Genomic DNA, 16,724 nt, shown 5'->3' on the forward strand with positions numbered 1-16,724 from the left:
TTCCTGATAGTGCTCATGATTTCTGACCACACTTCCATTTACTCTGTTACATCCTATGCTGTTCAGTGAAAGGCTGGCAGAGATTTGGCCCTGTGTGAAGCTCAGAAAGTTACATTTTCACCACAGTCAACATAACAATAAAAATTCACAAGGCTTTAACTTCCTGCCAATATTTGTTATAAAATGTGTCCAAAATGCTTGTGATGGTTTTAACTTCTACAACATTAGGACAAGCACAACATCCACAGAGTAAGCTCCCTAAATGAAGACTTCCTGGTTGACAATATTTACAGCCTTTCCTTGTGTCTTCTATGGACTCCTACAGATGTTAACTATGTTAGTATTGGTGGAAGAGGAGGCAGTATGTTTCTAACTGTGTTGGAATGTGAGGAGCATTTATAATGAGTTGTATAAATACCCCATAGACTGTTCTGCTGGACAGCCATACCTGCTGCCCCTCCTCTAAGAGCAATAATGTGATATCTCCCTTGGATTCTTGGCAAGTGATTGTGAAGTAGGACTCTGATCTGCTAGCGGATTGAGTCTGGCTGGCTATGTGGCTGGGCCTCTATGGTTAATGCTGATTTCTTGATCTGTAGTTCTTGGGTTCAGTGTGTGCAACAGCACTTGAATTTTGCATTGTTCCTGTACTTAGTGCACAGGACCAGCTCTGACACCTCTCCTTCAGCAAAGCCCACGTACCCTATATTCTAAATTGGTTTTGTATCAGATAACCTTTTTGGCCAAATCTCTATACCTTCAGTGATGTTCATCCCATAAAAGCACAAATAACACGTGTATTACTACCTTTGGATTTGTGTGTTATTTCTAGTTTTCTCATCTCCTCCCCCAAAGGCACTGTGAGGATAGACAGTGTGTTTTAGTGGGCTATTTGACTGCTGAGCGCCTGATCCTTTGCTCATCTGCTGTAGACACAAATGCAGTTTCTCAGGGGTCACCAAACAGCGAACAAGACCAGGGACCCTGCCTGCTTTCCCTGCTCCCTCACCTTTCTCCTCAGCATAGGAGCACTGAGGCCAGTTGTTACACACCACTCCTGTCCTGAGCTTAGCATAACGTGGGAAACAAGCCTGTGAAGTTCTGATCTGCGTGGCTTGCGAGCTCACCACTTTGATGAAGTCCAGTTGGTGGAAAGCCTGGTGTTTGCTGTATGAGTTTGATAAGAAACTTTGGGTTTCTAACTCTCCTGATATCTTCTTTCAATGGAGTTGAATCCCTTGAATTTTTGGTGACTCTGGCAGTTTTCTTTCTGCTCTCTGATCATTGAGAATATTAGGACTCCAATTGGCAGGACTCGTATTGACTATTGTAGTCATGCAGCATATAAGCTCTTTGAAGAATGAAATATTTACTGTTCGCCGCAGTGTTGGTATCAAACGTCGCAAGCCATCTACATTGCTCAAGGTAATAAGCTCCCCTCTGTTTCTACCCCAATAATGTGCCTAATCCTTAGTCTCAGAAGAGTATTAGGTGCTAAAGGTTAGAAATTCCCCAGCTTGATAAATCTGTGGCAGGTAATGTTTAAGCATTGCTCTTTGCTGTTTGTTTCAGAATGAGCGGAACCTGCAGGTTCTTGGTCTGGTGAAATCTGACGAAGGTCTGTACCAGTGTGTGGCAGAGAACGATGTAGGGAATGAACGGGCCAGTGCCCAGCTCATCATCCTGGAGCATGGTAAGTGAGAAGCAGCACAGACGTACATGACAGGTGCTGCCAAGGAAGGGGAGCCCACAGAACACTGTCAGATCTCAGGACTTGGCAGTCAGAGTAAATAGGAAACAGGTGGCAGAAGCAGTGAGGCAGATGGGAAAATACTGCTTTCAGCAACAGCTCTGCTTGCTCTGGGCTAAGAACAGCTTGTACATGTTTTCAGTATGCAATATGTGGAGAGGCTACTGACTGCAGCACTTTTTACAGATACTGCACCATCAAGGACTATCTTTTCTTAAATGACCCATTTTTGAAAGAAGGTTATTTTTGCTTCCTACTTTCTTTCCTACTGTGACCGTTTGGTGCCCCAGAGAAAGTTTGCACAAACTACTTTTCCCCGTGTTCCTGATAGAAGCATTGAAAAGTTACGGTGCAGAAAGAGGCCTTTCAGCCTATTGTGTCTACGCCGGCCAAAAAGGGGACAAAAGAAACTATCCACTCGTTCTAACCCCACTTCCCAGCACCTGGCCTATAGCCTTGCATGTTACAGCATTTCAGATACAGATCCAGGTACCTTTTAAATGAGTTGAGCGTTTCAGCCTCAACCACCAACTTAAGCAGTGAATTCCAGACGCCCACCACCCTCTGGGTGAAAAAGTGTTTTTCCTCATGTCCCCTCTAATCCTTCTACCAATCATCTTAAATCTGTGCCCCCTAGTAATTGACCCCTCAGTTAGGGGAAACAAGTCTTTACTGTCTACCCTATCCAGGCCCCTCATAATTTTGTACATTTGAATTAAGTCACCCCTCAGCCTCCTCTGTTCTAAGGAAACAACCCTGGCCTATCCAATCTCTCCTCATAGCTGCAATTTTCAAACCCTAGCAATATTTTTGTAAATCTCTTCTACACTCTCTCCAGAGCAGTTATATCCTTCCTGTAATGTGACCAGAATTCTACATGCAATTCCAGCTGTGGCCGAACAAGCATTTTATACAGTTCCATCATTATATCCCTGCTTTCGTATTTAATACCTCACCCAATAAAGGAAAGCATTCCATTTGCTTTCCTGATCACCTTGTCCACCTGTCCTGCCACCTTCGAGGACCTGTGGAAATACACTCCAAAGTCTATCACTTCCTCAACCCCTCTCAATATCCTCCAATTATTGAATATTCCCTTGCTTCGTTTGCCCTCCCCAAATGCATTACCTCACACTTCTCTGGATTGAATCCCAATTGCCATTTCTCTGCCCACTCAACCAAACCAATTGATATTGTTCTGGAGTCGACAGTTAACCTCTTCCTTATCAACCACACCGCCAATTTTTGTGTCATCTGCAAATTTCCCAGTCATGCCTCCCACGTGAGTCTAAATCATTAATATACATAACAAACAGCAAGGGTGCCAACACTGGGCCCTGTGGAGCACCATTGGATACTGTTTTCCATTTGCAAAAACATCCACCAACCATTACTCTTTGTTTTCAGTCACAGCCAATTTTAGAACCAACCTGCCACCTTCTCCTGTGCCCCATGAGATCTCACTTTCCTGACAGTCTGCCATGTGGGACCTTGTCAAATGACTTACTAACATTCACTCCGATAACATCCACTCCATTACCCTCTTCAATCTTCCTTGTTACTCCCTCAAAAAATTCTATTAAGTTATTAAGATATGATCTTCCCCTAACAAAACTATGCTGACTGTCCCTGATTAATCCGTGTCTTTCTAAATGACAGCTTATCCTGTCTCTCAGAATTGTTTCCAATAATTTGCCCACCACTGAAGTCAGACTGACTGGCCTATAATTTTCTGGCCTATCCCTTGACCCTTTTTAAAAAATAGTACAACGTTTGCAGACCTCCAATCCTCTGGGACCTTGCCTGTATCTAGTGAGGATTGGAAAATGATCCTCAGAGCATCTGCTGTTACCACCCTGGCTTCCTTCAACAGCCTGGGATTCAATCCATCTGGCCCTGGTAATCTATCCACCTTCAAGGATGCCAGTCTCTCCAATACTTCCTCCCTCACTGTACTTCTTGTATCTAATATTTCACACTCCTCCTCTTTAACCAGAATGTCTGCATTATCCCTCTCCTTAGTGAAGACAGAGACAAAGTGCTCATTGAGAACCCTACCCATATTTCAGCATCAATACACAAATTACCATGTACACCTCTGACAGGCCCTATCTTTTCCTTAGTTACTCTCTTGCTCTTAATGTACAGGTAAAACTATCTTAGGATTATTTTTGATTTTACCTGCCAATATTTTTTTTGTGTTCTCTCTTTGCTCTCCTAATTCCCAATTTTACTTCACTCCTGTACTTGCTATACTCCTCTAGGCTTTCTACACAATTAAGTCTTTTGGTACTTTCATAAACTTTCTTTTTCTGCTTTATCTTGGGCTGTATGCTTCTGGATAACCGGGGGCTCTAGACTTGGCAGTACCACCCTTTTCCTTTGTGGGGATATGTCTACACTGTGCCTGTAGAATCTCACCTTTGAATGCCTCCCACTGATTTGGCACAGTTTTTCCTTCTAATAGCTGTATCCAGCCCACTCTTGCCAGCTCACCTCCCAGCTTTGCAAAATCTGTCTTCCCCAATTCAACTTCAACTAAAAGGCACCTACAAGTGCCTGTAAGGTGGTAAACACCCCAACTTCCTCTTGGGTGAGCCGATGTTTAATCTCCATTTGGCTGCCACTGGTTGGAGGGCAAATCATCTGCTCTTTCATCCATTACATGTGCTCCAGCTAGAGCAGTTCCTTATGCAAACTGGCTGGTAAAGCTCCAACAACATTTCTTGATGGTAAAATGGGAGGCAGCCCAGGTGTGTGGGAGGTTGGATGAAGATTCTCTCTTTTCCTGTTGGAGGGCAGTCTGGTGCATTGTCTGTATGGCCCTGCAAGGAGAGACTCGAGATAATTCCATTCGCTCCATTAAGATTATTTTTTCCAGTAACAGACTATATATCAGGTCAGATGGTGATGGGCTGCTGTGATTGATCAAGTGGTATTGACTCTTCATATCCAGTTCTTTTTCTCCTTTCTAACTGACTCACTCAGGTGTGGCTCCACAGATGTGTCTTTCACTACCTCATCTGTGTGGTCAGCTCTTCTTGTGAGCTCAAACAGTCAATGCTTGTGACCTATTTGACTGCAGCGGCATCACAACCGAGCCTGTTGCTATTGTCTCACACTGGCAGGAGAGTGGGGAAAAGGAATTTGTGTAAACCCACTGGGGCAGCAAACAGGAAAGAACTAGAGGGAAGCAAAAGTAACCTCCTTTAAAAAATGAGTCATTTAAGGCGGTGAGTGATCAGTCAAGGAATCCTGGCTAATTTCACCTTGCCCCATAGTCCAGGAGCTGAGGTCAATTGTAGCACCAATTGTAACTGCAGCCCTGGCTGACATTGGTTAACTTAACACGGACAGGGAATTACACGTGAAATTTCCTCACCTGTGCAACTCAGCAACTCACTGGATAAACCAATTGGGCTACTGAAAGCACAACTTGTGATAACATTTAATCCAATTATGTGATGCCATTGACAGTGGCATTAACGAATAGGATTTTGTGTGCGAATGTTTGTGCGTGTGTGCATGTCTCTGCTCTGCCCGTGTGTGTTTGTATATGTGTCTCAGTTTATTGTCACTGTGTATGAGCCACATAGCCCACTCAATGATCTCTCAGTGGATATATACTGATTGGGATTTCCTTTCTTTACTATTTTTAGTAAAAGCGTGGCTGCGACTGTAAAACAGTGAACACTATTGTGTACTTGTGTTTCATTTTATTACTAAAAGTAATGACAGTGCCAAACACAGCTCTTGGTGTTCTCAGAGGGAAGTGAGTATAAAGTGGAATCAGGACATTGTGACTGGAGATGAATCTAACCCCATTCCTATAATCACTCAGTGTATTGATTTACTGTTCAATTTCCGTTATAAATCTCTCAGTTTATTGATTGGCCATTTTAATATCCATTCCCTGATCTGCTCTCCTGTTGTTATCTTTATCAGCAGTGAGTGCCCTCTGAGAAATTACTGTTGTATATCAGTGCAGAAAGCCAGACCAGCAAGAAGCAGAGCCCCCGCCCCAACCCTGTGAAGGTGCAATTTTAGCCCCTGGGGTATGAATTCCCAGTCCCAAGAGGTGAATGTTGTTCCAGCCTGACAGTATAGTGAGAATGGAGCAGAAGTCTTGGCTCCCAGTCCCAGTATGGTACAGAGGCAGCTTTTGTTTACTGTGGTGTGCATGGCTGATTGAAGATCCGTTCACAAGAAGTCAATATTACACAGTAATACATCCTAACGTCTGGACATGTGCTTGTCCCTCTCTCTGCTGCTGAAGTTGTTTATGACTTTTTTTTCCTCTTGCGGTCCCCATTAAGTTTGTATCTCCTGTGCTGAAAGCAAGGTTACGATATTGATGCTGTTTGCAAGTCCAAGAAGTTTAGTACAAAAGAGGGACTCTGAAATGTGGGACCCACTCTGAATACAGATACAGGACACTGACATCGCTCATTGCCTTAATTACACTTCTATTTTTCCATTCAAGGGACTTGGGTTTTTAAAGTCTTGAGAATCCACTTCATAAATAAAGGACAGGATTAAGTGCCTTAACCAGAAGGAGTTTCAGAATAAGATGGTGGGGCTGAATATGCAACTGCACCTGATCAGGACTATGGGCCAAATGCTGGAAAGTGCGATTAGGCTGGGTAGCTCGTTTTTCAGCCAGCACAGACATGATGGGCCAAGTGGCCTTTTCCTGTGCCGTAAACTTTCTATGGGGATGTAGGAAGTTAACGTGTGATCAGCTCAATTAAAGCCTTGCTGAACCCAGCAAGTTTACTTTGGTGTTGCTGCCAGATGCACAAGATGCATTCATCATGGGCTAGAAACACTATTGTATCATTAATCAAAATTGAAAACAGTTTGCATTGGAGAGCAGGAAGTGTGGCAACAGAATTAAAACCTGGTAAATGTGGTACAAGACTGCCTCTGGATATAATGGTGAAATCTTAGCCGTGTGGAGGCAGCTTTGGAGGTAGGGGAGACCTTGGGAAAGATACCCGCCAAGTTTCCAGCCGTGCAATTCCTTCCCTGCCCAACCGAGTGGTCGTACCGGAGGTGTTGATGGAACATAACCAGTTACCCTCCTGGCAACAGCAGGTAACCAAGTGGTGGCAATTAAGAAGCCATTTGGGGATAGATTGGTAACCACGTTAGGCTGTTACTGGCGGCAGACAAATTCTCTGCTGCGGTTGAATCCCGGCAGATGACTGGAGGTGGCCTCGGGGTATTAGTGAGACCTCCTTTCACTCCACCTCACTACCCCCACCCCCCAACCCAAAGTGGGAAATGCAAGAAGGCCACAGCTGCTAAGCCACCCTGTCACAGAGTTCACCCCCTCTATAATGATGGTCTGGCAGTTTGTTATGACGCCGCAGATGATGTGAGTCAGGCTGATCAAATCCGCATGGAAAGCTTGTTCACGCGATCACAATGGTTTTGCAATTTGTATGCATTTCGAGATGCATTGCACTGAATTCGGAAGTAATCAGTCCACCAAGTCTTCAGAGAGTTTTTTAGAAAACTAAATTAAACATTTATTAACAAAAGAAAAGAGTTCAAGCACATACGGGGGTCTATAAAAACTCCTAAAACCCCTAATTAACCTGGCTTCCAGTTACACCCCTATTAAGGCAACAGTGGAAAAAAAATGGTTTTAAACAGATCCAGGCAAGTTAACACAATACCCTGGTCAGTAGAATTCAAAGTGGCTTTTCCCAGCTTCGGTTTCTGTAGACAGCAGCTTAATGCACAAATACTGGAGGCTTCTCACACTTCTGTTGGATCTTACAATGCCTTCCCTGACACATAGCTTCATTCTCCTTTATACATGTTTCTCCCTTTTAGTGTAAATTCCATTGCTCCCATATGTTTTTGGAACTTTAACTTTCCCATAATATAAATCTTTTCATGGTGCTAATATTGTCAGTAAACTTTGGGAAAAATAAACACACTGCTTGACCTAGCTTCTCTGGCTAGATGTAAACATCCTACCATCTTGTTGAAATTCAAACTGCCCTGATTTATCTAAAAATGCAAATTCTCCTCACCTTACATTCTAAGACTTCAGCCATGTTTACGTATTTAGCATTTCAAACCTAGCTTCTTTTGATAAGTCAAAGCCTCCAGACCAGCTGTCCCCAATTCAATTAAATCACACGTGAACACACACACACACATACACACACACACACACACACAGAGGAAAGCCATTCAAACCCCATTATTAACCTACTTTTACAATAAATCACAATATTATGAGAATTATTATACTTTTGTGACACAGCTGTGACCACACTTTACTTTGAAACATTCTAAAGTGTTCAGAGGGTGCCACCATCTTGAGGTGTCCTCATGGTCTTCCACCTGCATTGGCAGCACCTACCTCTCCCGGTGGGGCTGCCGGCTGCCGGCTGCCTACAGCCACAGGCACTCCCTTTGGCCCTCCCACCTGCACTGTCAACCTCTGTCCTCAATTGGATTGGGCTCCTGGAGGTGGCCTGTTAATTAGCCACTTCTGGGAAGACCAGGCAGGCAGTTGTACCACAGAAACCATCAGGGTCAGGACCCTGCCCCATATTTAAAAAGTAAAGGGGTAAGGCATCCTATGAGAGCAATCTTCTGTGCTCTGTGTGCGGCAATACCATTTATATTCAAGTACTAGGAGCAGGGGTATAATGACAAGAGAAAGCAATCAACAAACACCCAGATTTCATGTCTTGTCATTGTTGCATATTAGTAACAAGTCATAGCATGAGCTATCTGGGCTCAGTTTCAGCTTTACCTTTGCTGTTGCTTGTAAAACTGTTATAGAAATCAAAAGAAAGGAACATTTCAGCAAAACAGAAGTGCAAGTTAGAGTTAGTCTGACTTTGGGCGTAATGAAATATTGATTTGAAAATAGTGACTAGTATCTTGGGACTTGAGATTGGTGTGGCACTTATTGTATGGCTTTTACTATGAAATTGAACCATGGAGTGGATACGAATAGGAGGCTATTTGGCCTGTCATTCTATTCTGGCTCTCGGCAAGAGCAATTTAGTGTGCATCTGGACTTTCTCTGTAGCCCTGCAATTTTTCTATCTGGTTGCTTATGCAATTCCCTTTTGAAAGCCACAATTGAATCTGCCTGCACCATACAGTACTCTCAGGCCGTGCATTCCAGATCCAAACCACTCGCTGCACAACATAAAAAGTTTTTCCTCATGTCACCATTAGTTCATTTCAATCACCTTCAATCAGTGTCCTCTGGTTCTCGATCCTTCTGCCAATGGGAACAGTTTTTCTCTATTTATTCTATCTTGACTACTCGTAATTTTGAACACCTCTATCAAATCTTCTCTCAACCTTCTCTTCTCGAAGGAGAGCAGCCCTAGCTTCTTCAATCTATCCATCTAACTAAAGTACCTGGAGCCATTCTCATGAATCTTATCTACACGCTCTCTAAAACCTTTACATTCTTTCTAAAATGTGATGCCCAGGATTGTGGAAATTACTCTATTTGAGGCAAAGCTACTGTTTTATAAAGGTTCACCCTAACATTGTTTATCTTATACTTTGTACCTCTATTTATAAAGCCCAGGATCCCATGGAGCGTTATGGTGAGCTTAAGAACAGATTTTTTAAAAAGTATCTATTTCTTAAAAAGTGCAGCTCTAATTCCATTTCTGTGAATGGATTGACAATGACAGCTATAGACATCACTACAAATGTTAACTCATTGCTAGAGGTACAGAACTATTTACTACCATACTCTGCACACAAAAAAGCACACATCTATTTGATAAAACAAAATAATTCAACATCACAAAATGATTTTCCTTACAGAAAATCTCCAAATTTAAAAAACCTTTTACTAATTTACATTGAACAGATGTGAATGAAATGTGTTCGAGAACTTGCATGGGAACATCAGTCAGTGAATTACACCAAGCCATAGGGAGGAGGAAGAGAAGGAGGTCTGTGTGAAGCCGCATTGCACTTGAACAGGAGAAAATAATAGTTGTAACAGTATCAGTGTATCCTCCTCCCCATTATTACTCCTGATCAGTAAGGCCTCAGTGAAGAATGAAACAATAGTATTTCCATGACACAATTATTTAAAGTTTGTTTTTTTTAGTTGTTAGTTTCAGACACGAATTCACTCAAAGTTTTTTTGTGCATTGCAGTTTATATCTTTAAACTCTTCTCTCGATCTTTGATGAGCAATAGGCTGATGCTTAGCACCCTGTCCCAGAACTGGACTGCCTGGTTAAAGTGAGCTGCACCAGAAATGAAATATTCAGCTCCATTGGTTCAGATATCTCTTTGATTAGAGTGTTGCAGCTGAGCTCCTTCTTATCTCCAATTATGCATTGCAATTTAACATCACCTATCCTGCAGGGAGTGAGTTGGGTTTCTTATAATTTAACGCACTAGGCTCAATGTCATATCAGATATCATCAAATCAACTCAGAATGCTTACAGTGTTTGTGTTGTGATTTCAGAACATCTTGCTTTATTAGGGCAGCATCAGGGAGTCACACCCTAGAGGCTTGATGTGAATCCATCTGGCATCAGCTGTGGCCAATGCTGGGCACACATTCAATCTCCGACCCCCCCACCCACCTCCCTCCCAAATGTATCCAGATGGTGGAACTCTTAGTCTGCACGGGTCTCTGTGACTGGTGCTAGATAGGTTAATGATGGTTATATAGTGACAGGCTTGCTTTTAGATTACCAGACAAGGAGCACCCTGAGATAGGACTGGACCAGTAAACCTGAGATAGGACTGGGTCAGTTAGCCTGGAATCTGTACCACAATTTCTGCATTATCTTTCGATGTGTGATGGAAGAGCAGAAATCCAATTTTTATCCAGAATAGTCCTGTGGTTCCTTGTTTCACTTGTACCTGATGACTCTTGGAGTACAAGTTCTGATACACTGCAGGGACTTTCTTGCAAAAATTCTTGGCATAGGGTCAAGCAGGTTAAAGAGTTAAACACATGGCTCAAAGAATGGTGTGGGAAGGAGGGGTTTCGATTCATGGTGCATTGGCACCAGTGCTCAAGAAAGAGTGAGGCATTCCTTTGGGATAGGCTCCACTTAAACCAGGCTGGGACTAGTGTCCTGGTAAATCGAATAGCTAGGGCTGTGGATAGGGCTTTAACCTCACTGGTGGATGGGGGGGGGCAGTGGTGGTGGCACGTAGGGGTGATGGGTGTTGGGGGCATGGGGAGGGTTCAGATAAAGGGAGATTTAGAAATCCAAAGACATAAATTGAGGCAACAGGACAGTGTAGCAATGTGGGTAAAAGTAAGCTGAGTGAGACAGGAAGGGACAGAGTCTAACAATAATTGTGCATCAGTGAGTGAGGTTCACTGGATTAATTCCTGGGCTGAGGGGATTGTCCTATGACGAGAGGGTGAATATTTTGGGCCGATCTCTCAAGTTCGGAAGAATGAGAAGTGATCTCATTGAAACAGCTGAGATTCTGAGGGGTTTGGACAGGGTGGACACTGAAAAGTTTTTTTCCCTGGCTGGGGAATCTAAAACATGGGGGCACGGTCTCAGGATAAGGGGTCGATCATTTAGGACTGAGATGAGGAGAAATTTTTTCACTCAAAGGGTTGTGAATCTTTGGAATCCTCTGCCCCAAAGAGTTGTGGATACTCCATCGTTGAGTTTATTTAAGGCTGGAATAGATAGATTTCTGGTCCCTCGGAATCAACGGACCTGGGGAGCAGGCAGACAATTGGAGTTGAAGCAATGATCATATTGAATAGTAGAGCAGGCTCAACTGGATGTATGGTCTACCCCTGCTCCTATCCCTTGTGTTCTTGTTTAAAGGGGAAAAGCAGAGGAAAACCTACAGGGAGATTCCCTTTTCCCGTCATACTAAATATTGGACATAGCCAATGAATCCCAGATTTTATCTTTCTTTAAGTGGAATATTTCAGGACGGGTGGGATTCAGAAAGTTCTGTGCTCCAAGCATCAGCTGCAGTGACATTGTATTTAGTTTCTTGTTGAACTGTACGAGTGCGTAGGTGTAATGTGTCACCATGTGCCTGTCCTTTGATGCTGTTGCTGTAATGTGTGTATGCCCCCCCTTTCAGTTCAGCAGTAAGTTGCTCGTTTGCCCTTTCTGTGTTTGTTCATTTTGTTATGTTCCCATTGTGCTTTGGTTTGGTTTATTTTCTTTTCTTTTTCTCCTTTTTTTTATTTTTATTTTTGTTTTGTTTATCATTGTGTCTGCCATCCCGTTCCCATCCCTGCCTGTATCCAAGATGTTCCCATTCCCACATTTCCCCCTCCCTCACTGACAAGTGCCACTGCTGACCATCTAGCAGCCGCCACAGCCGGACTCCTACCCTCTGCCCCTCGGGATGTAATGGCACTCCTCGTCTCCACCCGCTTCATCAAGCTGACATGGCGCCCACCTGCAGAGCCTAACGCAGAGATCCTCACCTACTCCGTGTACTACTCCCGGGATGGCACCAACAGGTAAGAATCACATCAACCACCTCTGCACCCAGAGGTTCTCTAATATTAGTTATATGGGGTTCAAAGAATGTTAAACACTCAGAGATTGGGCATCAACTGTTGTTTATTGGCTCAAGTGTTTCTCAGTTTAAAGGCAACTTAATATGCTTTTATTTTACTTAAATCATGCCTCTCCCCAATTGCCTTCTCCTCCTCTCCTGACTCTTGGGTTCCACAAGCACCAATCACCCTTTGATAGTGGATGTATGAATTCAAACAGCGAGTGCCCAGTGGAGAGGGAGGGGTAAGATTTTTTTTAAATTTAATGCCTGTTTTAAGTGACAGACCCTTGGTGATTTTACCCCCTATGCAGAATGATGGTAAACTGTTTCTGAAAGCATTCACAAAGCAAGTGGCAATTTCTCAAGTTACACCCATCTGCTGCTGGTTTACTTACTACAACATTAAATATCTTGGGTTGAACAATTTGGTAGAATTTTGGACACATTACCAGTCCATGGCAGTTAATGCTTCAGCCGCAGTTTAGTGGTAGCACACTCAGTTCTGGGTCGGCTTTTGGGTTCAAGTGCCATTCCAGGAGTTCAACGTGGAATCCAGGTTGACAATCCAGTGCCGCACTGAGGGAATGCTGCACTATTGGAGGAGCCGTCTTTCAGATGAGATGTTAAACCGAAGCCCCATCCCCCCGTAAGAGATCGTACAGCACTATTTCGAAGAAGAGCAGGGGACTTCTCCATGATGTCCTGTCTATTAACCAACATCACTAAAAATCTGGTCATTGCTGTTTGTGGGGTCTTGCAATGCGCAGATCAACTGCTGCATTTCTTACATTACAACAGTGGCTACACTTCAAAAGTATAAAGTCCTAATTGGAGGTGTTTACTGTAATCCCATTTTCCTATTGTGTCTCTGTCTTTTCTATTCTCCTGTTTCAAATATGTATCTAATTCCCTTTTTTTAATCATTCTTAAATCTCTATCTCATTAGTTATTTGGGGTTAAGCATTCTTCTATCTTCCCCTTATTCGTGTGATAGTCCTGAGTTACTGATTTGCTAATCAGTAGAAATAACCTTTCACCATTTACCTTCCATAATCCCATATACCTTCTATTACCTTTCCTTAACCTTTCCTGTCCTAGTGGAAAACATGCCAGTTTTTTCTATAATTGTAAACAGTATCCTGGTATCATTCTAGTGAATTTTAGTTGTGTCCTTTCCATGGTTCTGATACCCTTCCTATAATGAGGTGGCTAGTGAACAGCCCTCCAAATGTGCCTCAAACAAATCTTGCACAAAGGGCACAGATTGAAATTGGCAGGTATGATGTGGTGGGCATTACAGAGACATGGCTGCAAAGGGATCAGGACTGGGAGCTAAATATCCAAGGATATACATCCTATCGAAAAGATAGGCAGGTTGGCAGAGGGGGCGGGGTTGCTTTGTTAGTAAGAAATGAAATTAAATCGATAGCAAGAAATGATGTAGGGTCAGATTATGTAGAATCTGTGTGGGTAAAGTTGAGGAACCGCAAAGATAAAAAAAAAACCATAATGGGAGTTATGTACAGGCCTCCGAACAGTAGTCAGGATGTGGGGCACAAGATAAACCAGGAGATAGAAAAGGTGTGTAAGAAAGGCAAGGTTACAGTGATCATGGGGGATTTCAATATGTAGGTAGACTGGGAAAATCAGGTTGGTAGTGGATCCCAAGAAAAGGAATTTGTGGAATGTCTACGAGATGGCTTTTTGGAGCAGCTTGTAGTAGAGCCCACTAGGGAACAGGCAATTCTAGATTTAGTGACGTGTAATGAGGCAGATTTGATAAGGGAGCTTAAGGTGAAGGAACCCTTAGGAGGAAGTGACCATAGTATGATAGAATTTACCCTGCAATTTGAGAGGAAAAAGCTGGAATCAGATGTAACGGTATTACAGTTGAATAAAGGCAACTACAGAGGCATGAGGGAGGAGCTGGCCAGAATTGACTGGGAGATGAGCCTAGCAGGAAAGACAGTGGAACAGCAATAGCAGGAGTTTCTGGGAGTAATTTGGGAGATACAGCAAAAATTCATCCCTAGGCAGAAGAAGCATACTAAAGGGAGGACGAGGCAACCATGGCTGACAAGAGAAGTCAGGGACAGCATAAAAGCTGGGGGGGGTGGTTGCGGGGCGGGGGCAGAGGTGAGTATGGTGGCCATTACCAAGGAGAAGGTGCTAGGAAAACTGAAAGGTCTGAAGGTGGATAAATCACCTGGACCAAATGGATTACACCCCAGAGTTCTGAAGGAGAAAGCTGAAGAGATAGTGGAGGCGTTAGTGGTGATCTTTCAGGAATCACTGGAGTCAAGGAGGGTCCCAGAGGACTAGAAAATCGCTAATGTAATCCCACTGTTTAAGAAGGGATTGAGGCAAAAGACAGGAAATTACAGGCTAATTAGCCTAACGTCGGTCGTTGGTAAGATTTTAGAGTCCATTATTAAGGATGAGGCAAGGTACTAGCATGGATAGAAGATTGGCTGTCTGGCAGGAGGCAGAGAGTGGGGATAAGGGGGTCTTTACCAGGATGGTGGCCAGTGACTAGTGGAGTTCTGCAGGGGTCAGTGTTGGGACCACAACTTTTCACTTTATACATTAATGATCTAGATGAAGGAACTGAGGGCATCCTGGCTAAGTTTGCAGATGATGCAAAGATAGGTGGAAGGACAGGTAGTATTGAGGAGGCGGGGAGGCTGCAGAAGGATTTGGACAGGTTAGGAGAATGGGCAAAGAAGTGGCAGATGGAATACAACGTGGGGAATTGTGAGGTCATGCACTTTGGTAGGAAGAATAGAGGCTAGACTATTTTCTAAATGGGGAGAGAATTCAGAAATCTGGAGTGCAAAGGGACTTGGGAGTCCTAGTCCAGGATTCTCTTAAGGTTAACTTGCAAGTTGAATCAGTAGTTAGGAAGGCAAATGCAATGTTGGCATTTATTTCGAGAGGACTAGAATATAAAAGCAGGGATGTGCTGCTGAGGCTTTATAAGGCTCTGGTCAGACCACATTTAGAATATTGTGAGCAATTTTGGGCCCCGTATCTCAGGAAGGATGTGCTGGCCCTGGAGACGGTCCAGAGGATATTCACGAGAATGATCCCAGGAATGAAAGACTTAACATATGAGGAACGTTCAAGGATTCTGGGTCTATACTTGATGGAGTTTAGAAGGATGAGGGGGGATCTGATTGAAACTTACAGAATACTGAAAGGCCTGGATAGAGTGGACGTGGGGAAGATGTTTCCATTAGTAGGAGAGACTAGGACCCGAGGGCACAGCCTCAGAGTAAAGGGAAGACCTTTTAGAACAGAGATGAGAAGAAACTTCTTTAGCCAGAGAGTGGTGAATCTATGGAATTCATTGCCACAGATGGCTGTGGAGGCCAGGTCATTGAGTGTATTTAAGAGCGAGATAGATAGGTTCTTGATTTGTTAAGGGGATCAAAGGTTACGGGGAGAAGGCGGGAGAATGGTGTTGAGAAACTTATCAGCCATGATTGAATGGCAGAGCAGACTCGATGGGCCAAATGGCCTAATTTCTGCTCCTATGTCTTATGGTCTTACACTAATTCTCTACCCTTGTGTAGAAAATCCAGCATCCCATCTTCTTTTTGTGGTCTCCCTATATCTGTCCCCCTATCTTCTGTTCCTTAACCATGTGGGGAACAGCAAGTAGTGTAGAGATAGGTTATCTGCTGATCTGTGTATCTGCACAATCTCTTCCTCCAGTTAAGGGTTTTACCATTTAGGGCACTCTTCCTTTTACTGTTCTCATTTATCCAAAAGCTCTTCCCCCAGCATTCTCCAATTTTCTTGCCAAAATGCTATTTTCTTCTTTGTATTTTGGCATTGTGTTGGGAGATATTTGACAATTGGAGGGCACAACATGCCCAGCCTTGTCCTTGTCTCTCATTCACACACCCATGTATTCCCATGTGGGACTCACTCAGTAGTGATCAGGATTGGAAATCCTCACTGGTTTTACCATCTCTAGCCTAGGGACATCGAGATTAATTATATTGCCTCTAGCCCTGTAAGACTCATTCCCATATTAACCAAGGTCAGTTACTAACTGAGCCCACAGTGAGATAATGCCCCATCACCCGGCCTCCTTTCCCACTCAGCCATTGAGGGAGCTGAGTGAGGTGATCTTGGTGCACTTGACACTATTCTAAACACAGTAAAGACAGCAGAGTTATTATTATCTACTGATCCCTAACATGTGAGGACCTTCAGGTAATGTAAAGATATGTTATTTGCTCCAATTGTGTTGGGTGAATTGTATTGATGACGGCCTGTTGTTATATCTTTAATAGGGAACGTGTGGAAAATACAAGTCGACCCGGTGACCTGGAAGTGACGATTGGTGAGCTGATGCCAGATGTGAAATATGTTTTCCGAGTGGTTGCTCACAATAAACATGGAGCAGGAGAGAGCTCTGCACCTTTCAAAGTGGCCACCCAG

The 16,724-nt window shown here is 43.5% G+C and overlaps 1 protein-coding gene across 1 annotated transcript in view; it reads left to right on the forward strand.

Annotated features, from left to right (window-relative positions):
- LOC121271974 (neogenin-like) overlaps positions 1-16,724 on the forward strand; it is a 190,671-nt gene that overhangs the window by 130,288 nt on the left and 43,659 nt on the right. Inside the window, exons 7-9 of the mRNA XM_041178235.1 lie at positions 1,573-1,693; positions 12,015-12,231; positions 16,577-16,724. The exon at positions 16,577-16,724 is cut by the window's right edge and continues 7 nt beyond it. Coding sequence (XP_041034169.1) covers positions 1,573-1,693; positions 12,015-12,231; positions 16,577-16,724 — 486 coding nt within the window. The remainder of the gene's footprint in view (positions 1-1,572; positions 1,694-12,014; positions 12,232-16,576) is intronic.

The sequence above is a fragment of the Carcharodon carcharias genome, chromosome 32, assembly GCF_017639515.1.
Source record: "Carcharodon carcharias isolate sCarCar2 chromosome 32, sCarCar2.pri, whole genome shotgun sequence".
In the NCBI taxonomy this organism is placed as follows: domain Eukaryota; kingdom Metazoa; phylum Chordata; class Chondrichthyes; order Lamniformes; family Lamnidae; genus Carcharodon; species Carcharodon carcharias.